The sequence below is a fragment of the Aspergillus neoniger genome, assembly GCF_003184625.1.
Source record: "Aspergillus neoniger CBS 115656 unplaced genomic scaffold BO87scaffold_4, whole genome shotgun sequence".
NCBI classification, from domain to species: Eukaryota; Fungi; Ascomycota; class Eurotiomycetes; order Eurotiales; family Aspergillaceae; genus Aspergillus; species Aspergillus neoniger.
The window spans coordinates 1,136,800-1,160,643 of record NW_020291132.1 but is presented as its reverse complement, the minus strand read 5'-3'; the positions used below and the strand labels follow the sequence as shown (position 1 = coordinate 1,160,643).

General features: G+C 50.0%; 11 protein-coding genes across 11 annotated transcripts; 3 read left to right on the top strand and 8 right to left on the bottom strand.

Moving 5' to 3' along the window:
- Window positions 1–33: 33 nt before the first annotated feature.
- Window positions 34–537, bottom strand: BO87DRAFT_167871 (uncharacterized protein). Its single transcript, XM_025618309.1, has one exon. It carries the CDS (start codon window positions 455–457, stop codon window positions 203–205), a length of 255 nt encoding a protein of 84 aa, XP_025483914.1. The 5' UTR covers window positions 458–537; the 3' UTR covers window positions 34–202.
- Window positions 177–2,247, bottom strand: BO87DRAFT_373290 (putative translation elongation factor eEF-1 subunit gamma). Its single transcript, XM_025622509.1, has 3 exons — window positions 2,153–2,247; window positions 1,848–2,049; window positions 177–1,614 (listed from the first exon to the last, which is right to left on the bottom strand). Exons 1-3 carry the CDS (start codon window positions 2,180–2,182, stop codon window positions 617–619), a joined length of 1,230 nt encoding a protein of 409 aa, XP_025483913.1. The 5' UTR covers window positions 2,183–2,247; the 3' UTR covers window positions 177–616.
- Window positions 2,248–2,535: 288 nt separating this feature from the next.
- On the top strand, window positions 2,536–3,560 carry BO87DRAFT_422451 (mitochondrial 37S ribosomal protein uS9m; the record flags this gene model as incomplete). The annotated part of the gene is made up of 2 exons (XM_025627116.1): window positions 2,536–3,397; window positions 3,469–3,560. The coding sequence occupies 2 exons, from the start codon at window positions 2,536–2,538 to the stop codon at window positions 3,558–3,560; spliced, it is 954 nt and encodes a 317-aa protein (XP_025483912.1).
- Window positions 3,561–4,182: 622 nt separating this feature from the next.
- On the bottom strand, window positions 4,183–4,679 carry BO87DRAFT_167863 (uncharacterized protein). The gene has a single exon (XM_025618308.1). It carries the CDS (start codon window positions 4,630–4,632, stop codon window positions 4,255–4,257), a length of 378 nt encoding a protein of 125 aa, XP_025483911.1. The 5' UTR covers window positions 4,633–4,679; the 3' UTR covers window positions 4,183–4,254.
- A 3,514-nt stretch (window positions 4,680–8,193) lies between these two features.
- On the bottom strand, window positions 8,194–9,105 carry BO87DRAFT_403995 (uncharacterized protein; the record flags this gene model as incomplete). Its single annotated transcript, XM_025625820.1, has 3 exons — window positions 8,194–8,323; window positions 8,475–8,712; window positions 9,060–9,105. The coding sequence occupies 3 exons, from the start codon at window positions 9,103–9,105 to the stop codon at window positions 8,260–8,262; spliced, it is 348 nt and encodes a 115-aa protein (XP_025483910.1). The 3' UTR covers window positions 8,194–8,259.
- A 203-nt stretch (window positions 9,106–9,308) lies between these two features.
- Window positions 9,309–11,015, top strand: BO87DRAFT_446344 (uncharacterized protein; the record flags this gene model as incomplete). The annotated part of the gene is made up of 3 exons (XM_025628207.1): window positions 9,309–10,233; window positions 10,437–10,703; window positions 10,769–11,015. Coding segments are annotated over 3 exons (1,263 nt in total), but the record flags the coding sequence as incomplete, so codon positions are not given.
- Window positions 11,016–12,724: 1,709 nt separating this feature from the next.
- BO87DRAFT_403993 (F-box protein) lies at window positions 12,725–13,961 on the bottom strand (the record flags this gene model as incomplete). The annotated part of the gene is made up of 2 exons (XM_025625819.1): window positions 12,818–13,961; window positions 12,725–12,772 (listed from the first exon to the last, which is right to left on the bottom strand). The coding sequence occupies exons 1-2, from the start codon at window positions 13,940–13,942 to the stop codon at window positions 12,725–12,727; spliced, it is 1,173 nt and encodes a 390-aa protein (XP_025483908.1). The 5' UTR covers window positions 13,943–13,961.
- A 587-nt stretch (window positions 13,962–14,548) lies between these two features.
- Window positions 14,549–16,320, top strand: BO87DRAFT_403992 (Zn(II)2Cys6 transcription factor; the record flags this gene model as incomplete). Its single annotated transcript, XM_025625818.1, has 4 exons — window positions 14,549–14,700; window positions 14,750–14,789; window positions 14,859–14,967; window positions 15,020–16,320. The coding sequence occupies 4 exons, from the start codon at window positions 14,549–14,551 to the stop codon at window positions 16,318–16,320; spliced, it is 1,602 nt and encodes a 533-aa protein (XP_025483907.1).
- Window positions 16,321–16,597: 277 nt separating this feature from the next.
- On the bottom strand, window positions 16,598–19,510 carry BO87DRAFT_393846 (uncharacterized protein; the record flags this gene model as incomplete). Its single annotated transcript, XM_025625081.1, has 6 exons — window positions 16,598–16,835; window positions 16,921–17,066; window positions 17,168–17,503; window positions 17,587–17,824; window positions 17,880–18,119; window positions 18,306–19,510. The coding sequence occupies 6 exons, from the start codon at window positions 19,508–19,510 to the stop codon at window positions 16,598–16,600; spliced, it is 2,403 nt and encodes an 800-aa protein (XP_025483906.1).
- A 393-nt stretch (window positions 19,511–19,903) lies between these two features.
- Window positions 19,904–20,917, bottom strand: BO87DRAFT_446338 (uncharacterized protein; the record flags this gene model as incomplete). Its single annotated transcript, XM_025628206.1, has 1 exon — window positions 19,904–20,917. The coding sequence occupies one exon, from the start codon at window positions 20,915–20,917 to the stop codon at window positions 19,904–19,906; it is 1,014 nt and encodes a 337-aa protein (XP_025483905.1).
- Window positions 20,918–21,654: 737 nt separating this feature from the next.
- On the bottom strand, window positions 21,655–23,556 carry BO87DRAFT_446337 (chitinase; the record flags this gene model as incomplete). The annotated part of the gene is made up of 6 exons (XM_025628205.1): window positions 21,655–22,256; window positions 22,313–22,400; window positions 22,448–22,893; window positions 22,947–23,066; window positions 23,121–23,287; window positions 23,348–23,556. The coding sequence occupies 6 exons, from the start codon at window positions 23,554–23,556 to the stop codon at window positions 21,655–21,657; spliced, it is 1,632 nt and encodes a 543-aa protein (XP_025483904.1).
- Window positions 23,557–23,844: the final 288 nt, after the last annotated feature.

The window sequence follows — 23,844 nt, the reverse complement described above, 5'->3', positions numbered from 1 at the left end:
AGAGCAAAGCAGTTGGCTGGGCTGGGACCAGCTAGGTTACTGTACGGGTATGCACATAGTTTTGTATCACGAAGTGGTTACTATAAATGAAGCACATACGGGATGTTGATATGGCATATAGAGCATCATATACCAAGCAATGATTACAATACTGAGTTACTAAGGAAGAAGAGGAAGTCATGATCATGGAAAGCACAAAGTGCTAGTGGGTTTGTTTTTGACTAGCTACTGCTATGGTCCATATCAATCGTAAGCGTGGCATTACGCGTGAAATAAATAGAGGAAGAAAAAGTTTTCTTTTGGAAGGAGTCGACGAAGAATGAAAACACGTAAACCGTTCCATCATGGGTAGCGTGGATATGTAAAAAAAAAGGGCGGGGGTAAATGACACCAAGGTAGGGAAAAAGCAATCAGATGAGATAGATGTTGACCGGACGGGAAATAGCGCCCTGAACATACTATCCCCACGAGAGCTCTCCCACGCCTCGGTTTGAGGAGAAAGAGACGGAGGTTATTTAAAGGTCGAGTTTCATCTCAGACGACTACCCAACGAGAGAAGGGGGGGGGAAAAAGTGGGATATCATCATCATGAATTGGCTACGTCTAACGCACCAGCTTATTTGAAGACGTGGCCGTCAGCGAAGGGGTACTCCTTGCCCTCGATGACAACGGGGGTGTCCCAAGCCCACTGGTCCTCAATGAGCTTGCGGTCCTCAGCGTTGGTGTGGTCAAGCTTGCGGAACTCGTAGCTCTCCCAGTCGGGGCCGACCTCAAAAGCGGGCTTGGAGTCCTGGCCGCGGACCAGGAAGACACCCTGAATGACGCAGTCGTAGTTGGCACCGTAGACGGCCTGGGCACCGAAGAGGTACTTGCGGGAAGCCTCAAGACGGGCGTGGAAACCACCGATCAGGTTGTTGGCCATGAAGGTAAGCTTCAGCTCGTTGTTGTACTTGTAGTTAACGGACCAGAGGGAGTACTCCTCGGGCTTGTAGTTCTGCCAGAACCAGGGCAGAGCAACGGGGCGGGTGTCCTCGTTGGAGTACTGGCGCTTCCACTCGTCAAGGACGAACTCGGAGCGGCCAAGAGCCTCAAGGGGGTGCTTGGGCTTCTTCTCCTCAGCGGGCTTGGGCTCAGCGGCAGCAGCGGGGGCTGCCTCCTTCTTGGGCTTCTCCTCCTTCTTGGGGGGAGTGTACTTGATGCACTCCTCGACGAAGACGGGGTTCTCGAAGACAGCCTTGAAGGCGGGCTGGTTGACGATGGTCTTGTACCAGCGGGTGATGGCAACGTTCTCGTCACGGTACTTCTTGTCCAGGACGGTAGCGAAGGCACGGGTGAGGAGAGCGGCAGTGAAGTAATCAGCCAGGGAGATGCGCTCGCCAACAAGGAAGGTGTTGGCAATGAGGTGGGTGTTAAGAACGCCAGCGTTCTTCACAGCAGCCTTGGCAGCATCCTCGACGTTCTTCTTGTTGTAGCCGTCAAGACCCAAGAGAGGGCGGTACCAGGCACCGAAGCGGGGGATGATCTCGGAGTTGGCGAAAGACAACCAGCGGAGGATGGAAGCATAGTCCTGCTTGGTCTTGCCCAAGAGGGTGGTCTTCTCGTTCTGGGAGGTCACTTTTATTCGAGTCAGCATGAGGTCCAACCAAGAGACAATTGCGTGATCATCAAATAATCAAAACGAAATCTCTTCACTACCCCAAAGTGGGGTAAGAGATGATTTTCAGAGTCAAACGTTATCAACATTATTTATTTATTTACCAGTTCTGACAGGGATAACTTGAAATAAAATGCTCATCATGAAACAAAGGGAATTGCAACGCGCAAGGCGTATTCAGAGTAGAACGTACGGTAGACAGCGATGGCAATGACCTCAGACAGAGTGTAGCCGTTGGCACCCTCGAAGGCGGGGACCTTGCCGAGGGGGCTGAGCTTGGTGTACTCAGCGGACTGGTTGAAAGAGGCAGCAGAGTTAGCCTCAGTCTTGACCAGCTCAACCTCAACGTCGTTGGCCTTAGCCGCGACGAGGCAGGCAATGGTGCGACCGTTCTCCTATGGAGTCAATTAGCAAGGTGTTCTCAGCATAGCAGAAAGGAAGCTATTGTAAACCCTAGGATGGGAAGAACAACTTCCTGAAACAGGCAGAAACACATACAGGGGAACCGTAGAGCTTTCCGAAGGCCATTGTGAAGGATGTGTGGGAGGAAGATGAGGAGGGAGAAGAAGAGGAAGAGAAAAAAAAGGGAGAGGGGAGGGGAAAAAGAGGGAGAAAAAAGGCGGCGGCAGCTTGTCGAGGGGCTCGAAACAAATTTGTGCGAATCAGACCGCTTCGGCCCCGGAGCAACCTTTGCTGCCGGATGCACGTGATCTCTCCGGCGAAAAACCTCAGGATAGTAAGAAAGTTGAAGGTTCCGGCGAATCTTGTCGGTTGGGTCCGTTGGTGTTCTTCGTCCTCTTGCTCCCTTCCCCCCCATTGCCCTTCTTCTTCTTCACCTCACATTCCTCCAGGCTCCCCTTTGCCAGCCGGTCTGCAGCATCATGGCCTGGCAAAGCCCCAATGGCCTTGTGCACGCCATGCACTCCATCCGTCGAGCTGCTCAATTGCGGCCTTTTATCCAGCGCTCCGTGATCTCCGCATCATCCCCGGTCTCCTCTCCATCCACGCCGGCTCTCCTCCAGCAATACAAGAATGCCCGCAGCTATGCGACAGAAATAGAACCCGTTGCTGCTCCCCCCATTGACCTCGACACTTTCATCACCAGGCCTGCCCGCATCATCCCCGTGTCGCCGGCCTACTTCTCCGGCAGCCCCAAGTTTTTCGACCATATGCTGAAGCTGGAAGCTCTTCTGGCCAAGTATGCCGCATTACCCACGGTGTCCCCCAGCGAAGCCCCCAGAATGGCCTGGTTCAAGCTGCTCCAGTTCCGTGATGCCGTGGGCGAGCCCGTCCCGACCAAGAAGTACAAGGGCCTCATCAAGCTCCTGCAGCGTCTGAACCGCATTGACCCCAATGTTGCCCCGGAGGAGGTGCGAACGGCTCTCAACTTCTTCCTCCGTCCGGGTAATCCGTATGGAAACAAGCCCGCCCCCAGAACGGTGGATGAACAGGGCAAGGCCCGTGGTAAGGGCAAGCGCAAGGCGTCCTCGGCGGTGGTGCACCTCGTTGAGGGTGAGGGTGAAATGTTGGTGAACGGAAAGACGCTGAACGAGGTGTTCCCCCGTCTACATGACCGTGAGAGTGCTGTGTGGCCTCTTCGGTGTACGTCACGGCTGGACAAGTATAACGTGTGGGCTACCGTTCGCGGTGGAGGAGTGACCGGTCAGGCGGAGGCTATTACACTGGCTGTTGCACGGGCTCTGCTGGTTCACGAACCGGCTCTTAAGCCTATCCTGCGGAAGGGTACGTATCTCCGACTCCCGATGAATTGGGTCGTGGTGGAGCGAATTGCTGACCGATTTATTTTCTTACAGCTGGTGTGGTTACCGTGGATGCCCGTCGTGTGGAGAGAAAGAAGCCCGGTCATGTCAAGGCCCGCAAGATGCCCACCTGGGTCAAGCGGTGAAAGCATACCTGCCTACCTTACGTCCAGCTTCTTCTTCCCTCCCTCTGTTTCATTACTTATGTCCCCTCTCTGGCCTTTTGGAGGGATTGTTTCTCTACCTGTTCTCTTTTTTTCCCCTTTCCCCTTTTAATTTCCTTGATTGTATTATTCCACTTGGCCTTGTGATTCTCGACGAAAGTATATCCTGTATTGCAAGCATCTCAACCCGGTGTCACGAGGATTCGTTTCAGGACACGACACTGCATGTTCTCGGCGACAAGCATGTAACTATTGGCGTTGAACAATTGAACCGAAACTATAAGTGTAGACCATCTGTGCGACGGGGGTGTTGAGCATGATTGGACGTGGTAGAAATGCCCCGTTGACTAAAGAGGATTATCCGAGGGTGACTTGTTTGTCCAACAGTACTTGGGGTTTGTGGTCAATGAGAATGGTCTCTTTCCTCCGACCGTCTTGTCACCACCCCTCCTTAAGACAAAGGGGGGTTCCGTGGGAAGGAAGGGAGGTCAGTTGTTGGCCAGCAGGACGGCCAGACCCGTGGTCGATATAGGGGAAATGTAAAAGGGGGGACATAACGCGATCCAGATGTACATAATCTACTGTATGGTAGGCGCAAACACCGTTAGCCTCTAGAGAAAAGGCGCCGAAGATCATTTTACCAGATTGAACGCCCCAGGAGAGTTAGTAGACCCTCCTAGGTAGCTAGCCAGTCTGATGATCGCCTAGATAGGTTGCGGAATTGAATCCAGCCTGATAATAGTAGCGACCAGAATCTCTCGTTACACAGGGAGCCCCAAGCGGTCGGTAGTGTCGAACCCCAGGACGCGACTATCCATAACGTGGCGCCCCATTGATCGGGGACTGGAAAGAGAGAAAGACGATGAACCGGAAGACACTCTCTGCTTTCCACTGCCTTTCCTCTTTCCCTCCCTATAGAATTGAAGGAGACGGGCTGGAACCTGATGGTGGTAACACAGAGGGCGAAGCGAGGCTCCAGATGAACGAGATGAGACTTTTTTACTACTCCCGGGGCCCGGACGACGCGATAGGAAGGTATATACGGCCGGATCATCCATCAAATGGGTGAGGTTGGTTGTGTCGTCATCCGTTCGATTGGGAATTACCTCCATCATGATTGGGGCGAGCATTTATCTGCCTGCTGCTGTTGCGGTCATGGCCAGCGTCATCTTACATCCTTGTGTCTCGGGAGGTCATGGGATCCTGGAAGTGACTCTATTGGACGATGCGATCGAGACCTAAAACTAGAGTGTTCGTCAGGGTGTGGCGGAGGGAGGGGAGCAGCCAGGGAGTTGGTCAACCAATTGGACCAGGTGGAAGCAGCATCGGTCTGCGCGGACCTATGGGGTGGCAGAGTAAAAGAGCTGCCTTGACGATGCTGATGGTAATTGATAATACTGATGACTATACCGGAGGCATAGGGTAGAGAAAATAAGGGAAGTGGTCTTGTGTGTGGAGTTGAGCCCACCGCCAATGTGCGAACCAGGTGGAGATGATAGTCCCGCGCATAATCGCATTATGGCCTCTCCGCGGATAAGTTGATAATTGGAATTCATGCAATACGTTTGGTGGGTACATTGATTTCATTATTCACCAGACCATTCCAGCTCTGTCAGTGGGCGTGTTTAATAATCAGGCGCATGCAGTTGTGTAGACAAGCTTCCGATTGATACCGAAGAGATTGTATCTCCAGATATCGCCGAGATTAGCGTCGTATAGAGCGCCTTACTATACTGCTGCACGCCTGCTTGGTCGTAGCTCCCTGAGTCAGCGGCTTCATTGGGATAATGACAGAACACTCGGATCCACGGCTGGCACGAGGAACAGCTGTCAGAATAAGCACGAGGCAAGGTCATCGTATGTCGCCTGTTCCATTGTCTTGGACTTGGACTTGAAGATCATCGTCATTGAATAGCCACTAAAGGAGGCGATGGTCGACTGATGACTGCAATCCTGAAATCTAGTGTGAAAGTGGTGAGGCTGGACCCGCCTCACTTTCATTCCCTTGAACCTTGGAAAACATGTCCTATGAGCTCCGTATATCCCTCAAGAAGACTCGGACCCATGATTTGGAATCTCTTTACGTGGAGACGCCGTACTTTCTGCGCGTGCGTGGGGATCACGGCCCCCCAGGTCTGGCTTTAGTTTCTGACAGGCCCTAAAAGCGGCGCCGGCTCTTCGGACGCCGTTCTAGTGCACGCCGGGCTTTCCCCCCTGTCACGCCCTACCACTTAGCGCTCTGCTGGTGCTGGTAGTGCGAATATTCCCCCCAAAACCATGACAGAAAACAATTAAAAATCAGAAAGTAGAACACATCTAACTCAAAATAAGACAAGGAAAAGGAATAAGATCAGACAGCCCGGTCACCTTGCGCTGCAGACTAAACTTAGCTTGCTCCAATTGCAGTGCTGCAGATCCCCCCTGTTGCCCCGACAAGCGTGGCATCGATTGGTCGCTGAAGGTGCACGACCTTCCCAGCAGGCCGGAAGGTGTGCGACCCGGCAGCTTAGCCAGGCACGGCACGATCATTGACTTTAACCATCGATTGAGCGACTTCAGTGGCTGTAGGGTGATCCTTGATCGGGATAGGACCAAGCAGAAGTCTGCAACAACCGACAGAAGTTCCTGCGAAACCTGGACCGTGCTGGGCAGTGGTAGCTGGATGGCTGCATAATGCAAAGACCATTATTTTCCCGACCCGGTTCTCCATACTTGGTCTATGCTGCTGGGACATCATAATTCGCTGTATTTAAGCATTTTGGTACACAATAATGCACTGATCGATCCACCATCCAGCTCCCCGGTGTCGTCTAATCCCAGAAAGCGGTTCTTCCCGTGGTCCTAAGCCGATCTTCGTAAAGTTCAGTGGCCATGGCGGTGGGTTTCCGTGGAACCGGACTGCAAAAGTAGTACTGCTTCTTGCCTTGTTCTGGGTGTTCCTTCGGCTGCATCCAATTTACTTTTTTCTTCTACTCCTTTCAATACAGATGGGCGTAGATCTCCCCGGCTTGCAAACCCGATCCAGAAGACTGGTACACGGTTCGGTGCATGGACCAGAAGACGATCACCCAAATAGCGTTTCGGAAGGGCTTAAAGTTGACTTTAAAGGCTGTTCGGGGAACTCGGCCCAGTAGGTGGGAATCAATCGATTGATCAATCGATCCATTGATTATAGAGCGAGTGGACGAATCCCCGAATTTGGAATGAGGACCAGGGATTCTCAGGTAGTGGTGGAAAATTGAAAAGCTGAGGTTAGCTCGGACGGCTTTAGTCCCTAACTAGTAGATACTAGAGAGGACTTAGAGGATCCATACCTGGGTCAGTACATATGTAGTTAACTAGTTATGGGCCGTCCCCTCTTGGGACAATTAACCTTAATCGAATCCTCCAGGAAGCAATCAGAGGAAGAGCGGACAGTAAGACGAGGAAGTGCTGGCTGGGTGCATGAACGGATAGTGTGATATGGAGATGTAGACTAGATGCTGGAGAGTCGGGTTCGAGCAGGTACTTTTCAGCCCCGAATAGCCCCGCGCGCCTCGTGTCTGACTGATCTTCAGCACGATTGCAAAGTTCCTTGGCTCCAGACTTTTTGTTTTTTTATTTTTTTCCTTTTCGCAGGAATGCGATGGATCTGAGGCGGCTCCTGTGGGGGCCACCATCGTAACTATGAAGTGATCCTAGTGATCCTCCTGTCTGTCGCCCACTCTAGCTCCACATGCTCTCTCTCACACACTCTCACTTTTCTGTCTCAGCACCATCCATCTTCCGTAACCTTCTCTCGCATCCTTTGGCCATCGTCCCGGTGGATTGGTCCGCAAAAGGAATATGAGCTGATCAATTAGTTCAGCAGAAGGAGCCATTCTGGGTTCGCATCAGTGACTGATACCGTTTCGGGACATAGTGCGTCCCATTTGGATGGATCAATCAGTTTTCCACTTTGCCGCGGTGGGGGATTTTCTTAAGGAGGAAGAAGAGAAGGAGGGGGGGAATTCAAGGAAGATGATGATAAACAATGAACGAAAGAGAGTGGAATAATTACTAAACCATACAAACAATGATGCTTTGCTCTTTCCGCTTTCTTTCCGTTGTTGTTCTCGTTGCTGCTGCCTCTGCTGTGGTTGTCAGGTATTGAATTAGGCTCAGCCTGCCAATCTATTTGTGACCAAAACACACAAACATCCCTCCTACATTTTAACCTAAATAATCGATCCAAATATGACCATGATACAAATTTAAGAAAACCCCCAAAAACCCCCCAAGCATTAAAACAGAGGATTTAAATTTATGTGTTCATGAAATTCAAATGTTATCCATTCTCCACTCAATTTCGGAGAAATAAAAATAATAAAATAATTTCCCCCTTTTTTTCTTTAGAAAAAATGGAATCAGAAAAAAGAAACAAGCCACTGCAGGGAAAATGGCAGGAGGAAAAAAGGAAGAAAAACAAAAAAAAAAAAAGCCCTCCTGCATCTGGTTTGATTGCTGGATTAGCCTCTGCGTTCCCTCGTTTCTTTTTCCTTCATCCCAGGGATTTTTTCCATCTCGGTGGGCTTCGTTTGTTTTTTCGCCCTCGTTTCTGTCGCATTCTAGTCATCGCTGATGTCTTATTCGTTTCTTACTTTTTTCTCGGGTCTGCAAGTCTCTCGGATGGGTCCATTATGCGCGCGTGAAGGAGGGTCTCTCAGCCTGTCTCTTGGGCTTTCCGGTGCCCACTTGGGGTGGGTGAGAAGCGACAAGAGAGATGACTGACTGAATGAGAGTGAGTGAGTGAGGGACTGACTGACTACTGACTCGGACTGAACCTGATTCGGCCTGATCTGATTTGAGCTGACCCGACTTGATACTGGCACCCTTTTTCTTCTGTTTCATGGTTTCCTGCTGTCCATCCTGACTAACCTGATCGACCGGCCCCAGAGGCTTTCCAATAATTCCCTGCGGATCTTCCGGCCTGTTCTTGTCCCATCAGTCTGGTTGCTCGATGCTATAAGTAATCCGTGCATCCCAATCCTCTCCCGGTCCGCTAATCCCCCACTTCTCCCCTCCTCGCTTGCCCTCATCCATCTTCTTCCTTCGTCGTCATCGTCGTTGTCGGCGTTGTCTTCTTCTACTTCATCTTCACCCTCCTCATCTATCTCTTAAGTATTCAGGATTAGGAGATCCGAAGTTGTTCTCAGCCAGTACTGGTCTTCAACTGAGATCTGGAGCATAAGCATAACTCAAGTCCCTCTCTTGTCGACCCCACTAGGTTCCTATTTCCTGGCATCACCCTATCAGTCTCCATCTTCGTCTTGTGGACTATCCTATATCGGGCTTTCTTTCCTCTCTCCGAGTGGGTTAGAAATACCCCTCCTTTCGCTTGTCCTCCCCCCCGCCATCCCAGTCTTCCACATATATCGAACCAGGGTTGTGCGATTCATCCCCAAACCAGGGTCAAACCATCATCTAGGACACATTTCTGGCTTTTCTACAAGGTGCGCAAACCTCCATAGTAGACAAATATCCCCTGCAGGTATACCTCTGCATTCATGTGGGTTTGCGACGACTGATCGGTGGGTGACTATCTAGATCGCGTGCGCTGGTTGTACCCGCGTCCCTGCGCTGAAGTGAAACCGTGAGACCCTCCGCGCGCTTACCTGCGATTCTTGTTGGCTTGGATCTCAATTCCCTGCTAGCAAGAAAAGCCACCGAGCGAATAAGCTAGGGCATCCCACCTCCTACCTCAGAAACAGCCGATCGCGCCCTCCCGCCAAGCTGGAATCCTACGTGAGCCCGCCACTCTCCCCACTCGCGCATTGGTCTTTCGACCTCGATCCAGTGCATGGGGGTATGGATGGCGAGATCCGGCGCATGAAGCAGCATGATCTTCACACCCACTTTGCGACCAGAGCTGGCATGTCCCGCCGCGCGGCGGATCGCTTCAGACAGACTGGGGTGCCATCCGCACGGGGAGATCCCTCTCAGACTGCCGGGCGTCCTCGAGTGCCAACGTACATAGACTATGGATACACCGATACTTCCTTTCAGGGCGGTTCGCTGCAGGGGGATGAGTTGCAATCATACACACCGACGTTGCGCGACCAACAGCGCCAGCATCAGCCGGTACACCAGCCGTTAGCTCCTTATGACTCCGAGATGGTATACAACCTCAGCCAGCAGGACCCGGGACAAGCCCCGTACGAGCTCGTCCCACCATACCCGGCACGGCAATCTGCAGCGATGGAAGCACTGTCTAGTCAGTTTGGTGTTCCACAATATTTCCCAGCAAATGAACCGACGGCCACAGGGGTTCCGGCCATGGGTCCGCCCTACCTGTCATCGCAGCTCCCTTTGTCCGCTTATAACCAAGCCAGCGCCATTGGACGCTCGAGCGCTCCGCACGTCTTTCCCGCAGCTATGGCCGAACTGACTCCAGTGGGAGCGTCTGGACGTTTGGAGCAGCCTCCGTCGCCGTCGCAGCAACAACAGCAGCAACAACAACACCTACAAACACCGTCCCGGGTGGGGTCCGAGTCGACTGGCCTGAAGGAAGCGTATGCTCAATTCCAACGAGCATTACGAGAGACATTCGATAGTACGCGCGCCGGCCGATTGGTAGAAGCTAGTAGATCACTCTTGGAAATCTCCGAGTGGCTTGTGACCAATGCGCGGGAGCTCGGTATGTCCCCTTAGCGTTTTCACCATTTCCCACGCCAATGGGTTTCTTACCCACCCCCCCTCTTTAGCTCCTGGCCCGGACACTACCTGCATGCACCTAAAAAAGCATGGTTCTTGATTCGCACTCTGCTTGACGCACACAGCGAGACCGGGGTTTGAGCGACTATAATGTGAACCCTGAGGCTAATTCGAGTCTATCAATAGGTATCCTTCGGGACGATCAAATGCTACATGCGGATCGACTACAACTTTGGAATGATTTCAATATTTGTTGGCTAGCGGTATGCCAGAAGCAGAAAGATTTGGCTCAGGAACTGCTGCAAACCGGTCGTCAGCCGCCCCAAACTAGTCTTCTTAGTGGCGACGCGATGGACAATATGGGTAAGGAGCTGATCCAGCTCTGCGATCGTATGGAGCCCCATGGGCTAGTTGATTACCAAATGGGGATTTGGGAGGAGGAGATTCTTTCCAGTGAGTGACTCTCTAGGAACATTTCTTCCCATCATACCGTGGACGGTTTCTAACACGCTTGATAGTCATGGACCAATGTCTGGATATTGTCGAAGGCCGACCGGACGTCTTTCGCTCTCTAACCGCTTCGCGATGACGGGCATTGGCCAATAATCCTAACCTGGGGGTGCGCATAACCGGGTTGGATGCTGGACGCCTAGCGCAGACTCGGCTGGATCGTACTTTTGTGATGGTGGCGGGCTTAGGGCCCCTAACGCAGGGACTAGTTTAGTCTAGTGGATGGGAGCAAAGCCAACCCGACGCCCAGCGCGGACTATCGATTGATAGATCGCGGCGTCCGAGTAAGCCTCGTCACGACTCGTGGCTCACGACTTTTCCTTGGTCTTCTATTTCCTCTTTCGTTTTCTTGACCAGGCCGTCGGTAACCCCCAAAATCTTATCCACAGTTTTGGATACGTCGGGCGTGTTCAGGCACCGCCCCCACTTCATGCTCGTCCCTCGTGTCAGATCATATCCCGGGCCAGGATTCCGCCCTATTGGCAGGAGAGATTCTGAGTATGACACTAATGGGGAAAAGAGCTGGGCGAAAAACAAAAAACAAAAAAAAAAAATGCTGAAAAACCAACAGGGCACTACTTGCTGCCTAGACGGCGTTTGAAGGGTTATGAACACTCCACATCTTTGTTTCGCATTTAGGGGGGCAAAGATCAGGTCGGGCGCAATGGGGTTTCAGGACATAGACCTGGACGGGGGGTGTGAACTGCTTTACTTGGTTGGGATAAAGGTCGTTGGTGGCTGTGTGTGACGCTATGTGATGGCTTAAGTGCGGCTGAACCGCACCGGATCCTGCGACCAGAGATTCATCCTTCTTACCATCTTCGGTCAAAACCCGAGGAGTGATGAATTGATGCCCGACGACGATGGACAAACAGGCAATTGACCGGGGCTGATGTTCTCGATTGCTCTACTGTTTCATTGAGAGCCCGGAATCACCTCAACAGTTCAGGCGGATGGGATTCAATTCCTTGTACAATAGTGTCCCTTTTTTTTCATTTGTTTGATTTCCTTTGTATTAGTTTAGTCTTCGAGATACCCAACTTAGTAGTTATAATAAACCTAGTATTAGTGATCCAGTCTAGTTCACAGCCCAATTAAACGTCGTAACGACAAGGATTAGAGAACTAATAGAAGGAAAAAAGTACGCAAGATTAGATCCTGCAGACGCACCCAGCCAGCAAGCAAGCAAGCAAGACAACATACATACATACATACATACATACATACATATGCAGCATGAGATCATCACCTAACTACAAAGTAACAAATACTACGTAGTTAATTCATGCAAGGTACTTCTTCAGCCCTTCGCTCATGGAAACGTCAAGAATTAATACTCGTCATATACTTGCAAGGATCGGACCCGGGAATCAGGGAATAGTTGCAGTAGTGGGAAACTTTAAGGCTGAGTACCAATTCACATGTACTTTTGTGTTGTGTTCAGCTGGGGTGGAGTGGGTGGGGATCGAAAGGTATGGGGCTGGATTGGTGGGTACGGATGATTAGGGAGATGGGTACTATGGATGGGTTGTCGCGGTTGGGCAGGAAGTGAGATTTTGGGGTGCTTAGTTCGGTAGGATAGGAGGTGGTCACGGGTACTTGTGCTTTGGGGGTATTAGTAGGAATACGAGTAGGTGGTTATGGAGTGAATTATTATGCGTCTGTAATAGTCTATGGGAAAATTATATATTTAAGAAGTACGGGGTAGACAAGAGATCTTCTTGGTAATAGGATTTACTAGTATGGCTGAGTTGACAGGTACTACAATTCATCCCAATTGAAGTAGTTTTGAGCAGGGATTGGGATTGAAATACAGTAGTAAGATGAGATGAAAATGAAGCCTAGGTATCTACCTAATCACTATCTCTGTTGATTGTGTCATTTTGGGCATAGATAAGAAACATAGAAGAAGTATGTGGCGTCCCAGGCGTAGTAATTCCATAATACCAGCAATGGGGACTGGATTAGTTGCTGTCCTGACCTTGCAAAAATGTTGCATATTCAGCCAACTTCTGTAGTGCAATATCCATACTTCATCCGGAATATTGAACCCCAACCACTGTCGGTTTTTCTGGGCGCCCTGTAACAGTATAAGAGAACTTTGTCCCCAGCACAGGATCGACGATAGGATCCCGCAACAGCGCAGGAAAATGTATCCTTCCATATTGCCTCTGCGTCGTATATCCCATCAGATGACGCACGGAGATATCGGTGAGTGATGAGAATTCGGAAAGAGTCCTGAAAATGGCTGCCCACGCCCCAGAACCAATTGTGAAAGAGCCGATGTGTATTTTGACCAAGGTCCGCTTGGAAGAGAATAAAAGCCTGATCAAATCCTGGTCTGAGTCTACGTTGCCACACATCAGATGCAGCTCTTGTAGTCTCAGGGGAGGCCGTGTCGTCAAAGACATTTGAAACATAAGAGGCGCCGCGCATTCGCCAAAAGAAAAATCAATTGTCAGTCGTTCTAAGCGATTCTTTGCATGGTGTATGAAATGTACCACAAAGTTAACCTCTTCCTCTTCTTCCACTTCAAACTTGAACGTGATGGCTTCCAGAGTAGAACAGCACGTAGTGATGAACTTTGGGTCGTGGAGGAGGCCGTTGTGAACGCGGGACAAGTCGAGATGGTCGAGCGAATAGAAACCTGGCCGTTTGAATAGAATACTAAGCTCTCGTATTGGACGCTCTATTGCGATTAAAATGCTGAGCAGGACTGTGATAGTATCATCAGGGGTTGTTTTGTCGAATGGGTCGGGGTCATCAAGCGGATTCCATCTGTGCAGACGAAAACTCTGGCAATTCACTAGGCGCAGTAAGACTCCTTGCCACCTTTGAATAGATTCTTGTGGAACAACAAGGAGTCCAGAGCGGTGATGTTCCCACGTAAGTCCCGATCCTATGATATCCTTCTCTGTGCCATCGATACTTAATGTTTGGACGAGGGAACACAGTTCTTGATTCCGCGATAACAAGTCAAGTTTTTGAAGTGATGTAAGAGACAGGTCTGTTGTTATGTTTTCCAGGTATTTGCAAAACAGAGGAAAGGTGCAGTCATGTATGGCCTTGCAGGTGAGACGGAAAGAACACAAGGCTGAGCAGTCCAGGCAGGCGCCTATAAGTAACAACAGCTCAGCTGGCAGGGTGCAAATAGGAAAATAAACCGACCTTGACGGACTCATAATGATTGTTCTGAGAAAGGAGGAAGAGTATAGGCGCTTCGGCAAGGCTGAGAGAAGTGATATAGTAAGTTGTTTACTACTATGTAGAACGTCCCCGCATCCTAGATTACATCAGCGGGGGCCAGGAGATCCTTCCTATTTGAGAATGGGCCCTAGTAGGGTCATTCGAGGACTGTTGGTATTTTCATCATCTCTATGCTTATTGCTGTCTCGAATCGGTTCTCAGAAGATACAGTATGGGGTTGTCCCTTTAAGCTTTTCGTGAGTGCATACTTACATACATCCAACATACCTAGGAGACATGAATTAGGAAACGATTTAAGTGTATGTTAGTCATTTGAGCGTGGTACTCCCTGTAAACGAATAAAGAGGCGCACCTAAACTGCATCTTCGAGGGCTGCGATTTCCCAATCCGGTTAGCGGGGATCCTTCGGTCTAGATAGTCCCATCCTTGCTCACTCAGCGACATGCGCACACGTAGCCTAGACATTCTAATTCTATATGCCTTTCGAAACTTCTGGCACCTGTTGTGGTGTCTGATGCACTAAGCAATTTGCTCTGCTGCTGGATATAGGTTTCTGATTCCTCCATCCTGACTATGTCGAGATGTGCAATCCTCAATCCCTGAAGAACAATACACATCTTACTAAGTCCCTGATTGGTGGACTCGAAGAGAGTAATTCGCGTCTGAACCGGTCAGGAAAGTCTCGCATAAGACACTGGGCTCCGAAAGTGAAGACCGGTTGTATGACTTGCCGGTAAGACTAATATTTCTGTCGCTGGGACATGAGTTGTTGATACAGGCAGGATCCGGAGAGTGAAATGTGACGAGACAAAGCCCGTGTCAGTAAGCTTCTCTGGCCGGTCATATTAAAAGTAGTATAGCCAGAGCTCGCTGACGGTTATGACTCTGCAGTTGCCAGCGATGCTCTTCTACCGGAAGAAAGTGCGAAGGCTACAATTCAGTCCCCCAAGGGCCGCCCACTACGGTCCTCGGCGTGGTACAGATGCCTTCCTATTGGGAAGTAGTATCAAGTAACCCTGTAGAGACCGAGAGTTTTCGGTTCTTTCACTCAGTCACTACCCCCAATCTGGCTGGCTTCTTCGACCAGGGCCGCTGGGCTCGCAGATTGCTCCAAATGTCGCACCGATACCCGGCCCTGTGGCATGCTATGACGGCGGTGGCCTGCATTCATCGAGACTTCATAGCCAACAGCACGCCGATTACCATGTCAAGAATGCAGGATAGCCCCCAGGTGAGACTGGCGTTGCAACAGTGGAACAAATCCATCCAAAGTCTGCAAGAACTGTTGTCCGGACAGGTTTTGACCATATTAGACAGACTGGTCATCCTGAGTGTTTGCATCTTATTCATTACCATGTCAAGTCTGCAGGGCCGTCTATGGCAGGCTTTCGTGCACATCAACGGCGGACTGAAGCTAATTCACCAGTGGAAATTGACGGACAGAGGTGAAGACAAGAGAGATGAGGATTCAGATCTGGATGTGTTGCTGGTCTTGTTTACCCAACTCGACTCACAAGCGCGCCCCTATCTTCCTAGTCTTTCGAATAACCTTCAATGGACGGACAAGCAGATCATTTTGTCGTCGTCTACCGACCCCTTCAAGTCTCTGCTAGAGGCATGTGTTGCCCTGGAGGTGCATTTCAACAAAATGATGCAAATATTTACGAATAATTCCATATATATAAACGGTCCAGACGCTGGGATGCAGATCAAGAGACAACAGTGTCTTCTTGGTCTTACCGAATGGGATATCAGGATTGACAAATACCTTAGAATAACACCGCAGCTACAAGATGAGAGGCCTTTGTTACTTCTCTATGTCCGGCGCAGACTCACACAAGTGGCTCTGTCCATGGACCTGACGAAAGGCGAACTAGCTCATGATGACTTCTTCGAGGATTATGCGTACATGCTCAATTTGATGGGGGACATTCTCAAAGATCCCATGAATCCGTTAGACAGTCAGCCTAAGAGATTATACCGGGTTCAGAAGATGAGCTTCCATCTGGAGACAATCACGACAGAGCCATTATTCCTAATTGCACTGCGCTGTCGCGAACCTACGATAAGACGTCAGGCGGTCCGCCTACTCCGACAGTACCCACGGCGTGAAGGCATCTGCGAAGGGATGGCAGCCCTTAAGATTGCGGAACGAGTAATGGAAATTGAAGAGGAATGTTTGTCTAGCCCTGGAAATGCTTGCGTTTATGGGAAGTGGATATGTGAGAACCACCGAGTTACTTGGCTACAATTCTTCCTGGTTCATGATCGGCAGGCGCGGACTGTGGTGCACACTCGGGAGGATCTGCTGCACGGCCGGCCCGGAAGAGAGATTGTGACGACGTATTGGTGATTTTACTTTTATCATAGATTAGATCCGAATGTTGCTAGACGGCATACTGAACAGGCTACTGCTATGAGTGATGAGGAAGATGACATGGATGTATACACAGATCCAGATCAGCTATACCTAGATGTTACTAGACAACACTGAATGGTCAATAAGACGGACATACAAAGATGTATTATCTCATAGCAACGTATCAAAATTACATATTACCAATGTATCAACAAATTATCCATCCTCCACATGAGCACTCTATCCTCTTTCATACCCGAAGTCTCTACCATTAATCTCTTCCCCCAATAACAGTAACCAACCCAGTCTTGAAAGAAGCATCAGGAACAGTACTCGAAGGAGCAGCAGTATCAGTAGTAGACGACGACGACATAATACCCACACAAACCTCCGTATCAGGAACCAACCCCTCGAGACAGTTTCTCTTCCCCGAGAGAGCCGGATTCCAGGTATACAGATCTGCCATGGTGATGCCGTTGAAGTGCATGATGTCGTAGCAGTCGTCGTGACTATTCATACAGACCAAATTAGTTAGTCATTGTGCTGATTGGGGAGTGGGGGAATGAGGGTAAAATGTAGAGAAGGGTTACTCACATCGACACAAGCCACCATTTATTACAGTCCTTAGTAACTCCCGGTTGACGACGCGGACGGGCCGTGGGGAAGCTCATGGCAGTAATTACGGGCCTTGTTCGGGTCTTGGGAGTGCTGGGGTCGGCGACGCAGTAGTAGTAGCCGTTCTATTCATTTGTGTTTAACTCATGACTCCGTACCAAAGTAATTTTTTTGAGGGTGGTAGAATGTGAAGGAAGAAGGGGAAAGGGGAAGGGAAAATACGTACCTCTAAACCATAGCATTGGACACCGATATCAGGATTCCACGCCACGAACTGAGCCTTATCGAACGTGCCAAACATCTCCACGATCAAGTCGCACGTATCACCATCATCCTTCTTGTACCAGGCCGTGCAGTTCTTGGCTGTGCCTGGCTTTAGCGGATAGGGCTGATTAGTGACGGTGGGCGGGGAGGGGCGGTTGGTATCGTTGTAGGCTGCGATGCAGTAGGAGTAGCCTGGAAGGATACCGGAGCAGTCTGCTTTCAGGGCTGGGTTCCATTCCAACAGAAGAGGGAATTTCAGCATGGGGTTGCTGGCGAGGATTTGGTCGCAGGTGTCGGACTGGTGTTTTGTCGGTTAGTATTAGTGTGTATGGATGTTTGTGTGGTGGTGGTGGTGGTGGGTAGGTAGGTAGGGAGACTTACAGGCTGAGCTTCGTAAAAGGCAGAGCAGCTTGGGGCGAGACCGGGTTGGGTTTTGGTGGGTGGGTAGACGGATGTCTCCGTTGGAGTGGGACGCGGCGTCCAGGGAGTGGGATCGGGGACTGTGTCGTTGGTGGTGGGATAGATTATGGTTAGAGCAGGGCGTTTGATACCCACGCACACCCAGTAGCCGGCGATGGGGTAGTCGCAGTCTGCTTTAAGGTCGGGGTTCCATTCCAGTCTGTGGTTGTGTATGTTAGTTAGGGCTGACTCGGGTAGGATGGATGGGTACTTACAACTCGTCCATGGTAATGCTGTTGCCGTGGCGCTGGTAAATTGACCTGCAGGTGTCTCCTGGCGCAACTAGATACCATTTGTCACAGTCTTTGGGCTGGCCGGGATGGGTCTTGGTCGGAGGCCATGCGGTGTCAATGGAAGTTATGGTCTGGTTGTATGAGGTGATGGGGTTGCGGGTTGAGTAGGTCGCGTTGGTCGTGACCATTGTGCTGGGGAAGGGGCTAATTGGTGGGCGTGAGCTAGGAGTAGGTGTGATAGAGGGCGAACGGGGGATTGTAGAGGTTGAAGTTCTGGGAGTGGTGGGAGTGACAGGAGTACTTGGAGTGGTCAACGTAGTTGAAGTGCGGGATGTACTTGGAGTTGACGTAGGTGGGTTGGAAGTGGTAGAAGGTTTGGGCGTGCTCAAGGTGGTTGAAGTGGTCAACGTGGTCGAAGCACTTGAGGTAGAAGTAGTGGGGATACTCGAAGTCGAAGTAGTGGTACTAGACGTGCCCGATGGGGACAGGGCCGTTGTCAATGTAGTTGAAGTACCAAGAGTTGTAGACGGGCTAACAGTCGTAGTCACAGTAGTAGTAACTATTACCGTAGTCTGACCATTCGAAGTCAAGGTTGTGGTCAAAGTGAGCGTGGTGGTGAATGTGGTGAAAACAGTCGTTGGGGACAGACTAGTCGAAGTGGTCGACGTGCCGGTAGTCCAAGTAGTTGAGATAGTAGACGTAGGAAGGACGGTTGTCGAAGTGGTCGACGTGCCAGTAGTCCAAGCAGTAGAAGTGGTGGAGGTGGTAAGGGCACTTGTCGAAGTAGTGGACGTAGTCAAAGTGGTTGAACTCGTTGTCGTCGAAGCCGAAGTCGCTGTCGCTGTCACAGTCGAAGTCGAAGTCGGGGCAACCGGCCCAACGCCCACGCAGTACGCATAATCTGCCCAGAAATTGACCAAGCAGTCCTGAGAGACAGCCGGATTCCACTGCTGGAATTGCTGGGGGGTGATGCCAAAAGCCTTCTCGACTGCGTAGCAAGTATCACCCTTCTTGGCAGTATAAAACTGAACGCAATTTGGGGCAATCCCTGGCATAGTAGGACCATGAGGACCATTTGCGGCCGGCCCAACACTCACGCAATAAGCATATCCGGGCCAGAAGTTGACCAGACAGTCCAACGAGACAGCGGGATTCCACTGCTGAAACTGCTGCGGAGTGAGCCCGAAGGCTTTCTCTACTGCATAACAGTAATCTCCTTTTTGGGCAGTGTACCACCGGTTACAATTTGCTGCAATGCCAGTCATGGTTGGGGCATGAGGAGCAGTGTCTGCAGATGTCGGAATTGCTACCGGTCCAACTCCCACGCAGTATGCGTAGCCCGGCCAGAAGTTGACCAGACAATCACGGGAAACTGCAGGATTCCACTGCTGGAATTGCTGTGGAGTGAGTCCAAACGCCTTTTCCAACTCATAGCAGGTATCACCCTTTTTGATAGTGAACCATCGGTTGCAATCAGCTGGGGTTCCTGACATGGTTGGGCCATGAGGGGTGGGATCTGCTGCAATGCCAGCGACATCGATAGCTGGGGATTGAGCAGCTGCAGTCCATAGCAGTAGCAGCAGGGCAGACAGCCATGTAGGAAGAGTACCCATTATGGTGGATAGTTCCTGGTCGGTGTTGTAGTGAGAGAATCTGTAGGGACTGTAGGAGAGGGAAAAAGAAGGTGGTGAGGGAAAGAAAAAGAGAGGGAGGGAGGAGTAAAAGCAGTAGAATTTATGGCAGCTTTACAGAGAGAAAGTTGTGAGAAAGAGTGAATGAATAGTGTGAAGTAGTGGAATTGAGGCAGAGTCACGGGCTGGCAGTAATGAATTGATTAACTACAACTTCTTTTTGTCATTCCCCACATTAACTCGTTCTGATTACGCCATACACATTTGTCCAAATGCCATTCCCACAACAGCGAAAGAACATGTAAAGCTACCCTCTCCCTCTCTGACTCCCACTCACATCAGCAGGCTCACCAGCCTCTTGGCAGAAAGTGGTTTCTAGGTCGAACAGCCGGCATATTGTCTGAATGTCGAAAAGCTAGGGCTTCTAGGATCATTGAACAGGGTCCTCACTGGAATCCCATACACAGTAGTATAGAGAAGCGATAAGCCAGTCACATCATCAGGGGTAGGGGTCTGTGGCTCAGGCCAAAGTTGGAAATCCGATGTCATAAGAACTGCTTCCTTTTCTCCATTTTCATCCCTCTTCCCGCCGGTGGTAGAGCCGTAGAGCATAATTGAATTCCAGTCAACGTCGTCTTTGCCGACCCACATCCCCTTAGGGGTCAGGACCTCATCAAACGGCAGAGGAAGATAATTAGTAGGTGTAGCTCCAAGGTGATCAGCCTCCTTGTAGCTCGTGCAGACGCCATCCGGTTCCCAGATTTCAGCCTCTGATAGGCCCTCGGTGAAAGAGGTATAATCAGACAGAGCCTCACAATCGAATACAAACAGCTCCCTTCCTCTGTGCCAATAATAAGGATTTTGGTGCTCGTGGTGCAATCCAAATGAATGTGCGAGCTCGTGAGCAATGCTACCAACTCGGTACTCCTCTGTGTCACTCGGTAGCAATGATACATACATTGCAGGGGCAGTAGGGGGTGGCCCATTGTTAGGGTTTAGGTAGGACATAGAGGGGAAACCAACAAAAGTGGCAAGCATTTCGGGAGTATCCATTACCAGCAACTGTTCATGTGGCGTGTTCTGGCATCCATCTCGGCCAACCTCCCTCACTTTGAAATCCTCGGACAGCCCCGACGCATACCATAATCTCATTGCATTGCGGTAGTAATTATGATATTTTCTCCAGGTTGCTTCGCTTTCATAGCACAGCTTGACGGTCTTGTCGGGCCAGAGGCGGGACCAGGGCTCTACTGACTTGACTGACACCCATTCCGGAAGCATGAATCGAGCATGTTCCCACTCAGGGTGTCCAGCATTGACCGTGGGGGAGATAGGCAGTTGGAGAAGGAGGAATGGAAGAAGATTCGCCCATATTCTGAGGAGTATCATGGTGTCCGAATCGTTCTGAAATGATGGACTTGAAAGGCAGGTGCACAGAATCAGGATCAGAAGGGAGGAGAGAGATATTGGGGCGAAATGGCGAGATAGAAGGTACAGAAGAAGATAATCATAATAAATAGAGAATGAAAAGACAAATCCATTTCAGGAAGCAGGTTGTTGGTTCACTACAAGCAATTCACGAGACATGCACGTGCATGGATATTCGTAAACACCTAATATAGCATATAGAGCGAATACTATTCGGAAGTGTTGATGTATGTGAGCTTTCTCAAATTTGCCAGTAATATCAGTAGGTCAAGTAGTGCGAATCATTCCCAGTACTCTGAAAAGTCACGCTGAACATACAAATTTTCATATTATTCCAAACCTAATTCACGGTTCATTCCTGTGCTCCTTCCATCACTTCTACAGCTTCACGATATTATTGGAATAATCTCTTGTTATTAGTCATTTTGAGCTCGCAGAAGCTTGCTAATGACATATTTAGACTACACAGTCACTATTATTCTCCAACAGTCTGGACATCCACGCATAACTTGCCCGATCCCATCATATCCCAGCCTTCATTTACAGTTCGTTCTTGTGCACTCTAGGCTATGAAGCGGAATAAACAGCTGGTTCAAATTTGATAATAACATCCATAAGCTAAACAATCTCAATTATCCATTAGTTATCTTGAAGATCCACCCATAACATGCATACACCCCTCAGATTCTAGCCGTCCTTCACAGTTCATTCCTATGCTCCTTCCACCACTTCTTCCACCCCAGAACATCATCAACGTCTCTTCTCCCAGCTTCAGGAATAGGATTGCGCCGAGCAGGGAGAATCCTTGATTTGTTCTTTCCCATAGCACCCCCTAGAGCGTCGATCATAGTTCCATCATCCAGATCAATTGCCCAGACCATAGTTCCCCCAAGGCACCGCTTGTTGGCATAGTCCATCTTCATCCGTAGGGTCTCTTGGTTATCAATGGAAACCCATTGATCCTTGTCCCAGGTTACGATGGTAACCGCCGCGTCTTTGTCGAGAGTCACGTCGGTACCACCCTTCTGAATGATCTTGTTGACCTCATACGTGGCCAGCACTCCTGGTGTGCCGGTACATTCGCCTGCTCGCGCCCCTCCAGAGAACTCACAGCCAGGCTTCTTGCACCCGGGATCCTTCATCGTGAAGCTGCGGCCATAGAAGCCTAGTCCAAGGTTAACTCTCTCCGGATTGATGTTGTTGCGCCAGAGAAGCTCTAGGGCGCTGTTAATCTCCGTTAGATTAGTGTGTGCGAAGGCGTACGGTCCAAGCTGCTTATTCGTGGAGTCCCAAGTGCCGTCTGTAGATCAGTCAGTGAGGTTAAGTTAATTTGATCCAGAATCGCATCCCACTTACGAATATCATAAGACATGACGTTAAGGAAATCCACATGCGGCTCGAGATTGACAATATCGAATCCCCTCAGGTACCAGTAGGATGTCGGCTGCAGGACGTTAACACCATGCTTATCAGGAGGAGAGACAATCTTACCAGAGTGATGGAAATTCCATACTTCCTTCCTGTCTGGTTCAACCGTTCCCTCAGTCTCTTCACCAAAGTCACAAAATTGACATAATCCTCGGGTTTCCCGCCCCGTTCATCTGTCACAGGGTATTCCCAGTCGATATCTACGCCATCAAACCGATTATTCTGCATAAAGCTAATCAGGGATCCGAAGAACGTATCCTGAGCGGCCTCGGAAGCGGCCAGATCAGAGAAAGTGGTTCGAGTCGGACCCGGGTCATTGAATGCCCATCCCCCAATGGCAATCCACACCTCGAGATTACTCTGTTGGCGCTTGAGTGCCGTCACGCCCTGGTACAATGACGCAGTGAGATTGTCCATGGCAGTGATGCGGAATGACTGAGGGTCGATTGAAGCGAATGCGTAGTTGATGTGAGTGTAGAAGCCGAGAGGGATATCGGCTGGTCCCATTTCTGTAAGAAGCTGTGTTAGTGATGAGTTGAAGGAATAATCTCGAGCAACTCACTTCCACATGGGCGTTCCAAGTTCCACCCCTCGTAATACCCAACTGTACGCTTTTTGGCACTGGTGCCGCCGCATTGGGGAGACACGACGGTGGCATCGCCACAGAAGTCCTTGGTGGTTCCTGTAGCAGATAATTAGGTGAGGTTGAGATGAAAGATGAAGAGTAGGAACCCACCGCAGAAGCCGAACTTGCTACAACAAACATTTAGCGGACAAGTGGACGCTTGAGACCATTCTTTACCCCAACCAGGATCGCATTCGCTCTTGCGATCACAGTTCGAGGTGCAATTTTTGCCGCAGGATTCAGGACCAAAACCACAAAAAGCCGAACCAGTGGAGTCACTATTCCAGTGGTCAGTAATGTTTAGATCGAATACAAGGTTTATATGGTAGGTGACTCACATGGGTCCACAGCATCCTATTTTACATCCTTTATCCTTGGCACACTTGTACCCATCATCACTGGTAGAGGAAGTGGGAAGGAGTTGGAAAGGATAGACAGGGTCAAGATTCGACGGAAGAGCTCCCCAGGCGAGATTATGCGCGAAGACAGCGCTTGAAGTCAGTTGCCAACCGAACAGGCAGAGCAGAAATGCCGAAAACACTGACATGTTGGCAATGGTGGTTCGACAAGGTTGGTAGCAGAGTTTCTTTGAAGATGGGATATCGATTCGATGTCCATCTTTTTATGAAGGAAAGGAAAGGAACAGTGATTGACCTGAGTTCGGGCCAACGTGTGTTCACGGGAACTTCATATTCTGCATGTCTTTCACTTCTCATTGAACTTCACAGTAACAGAGAAGAAATTTTTATAGATATTTGTCATGGAGGATTGTTATGGACATTTGTCAAGGTGGATCGTGCTCGTGAATCGTGCTTGTGTGCTCGTGTGCTCGTGT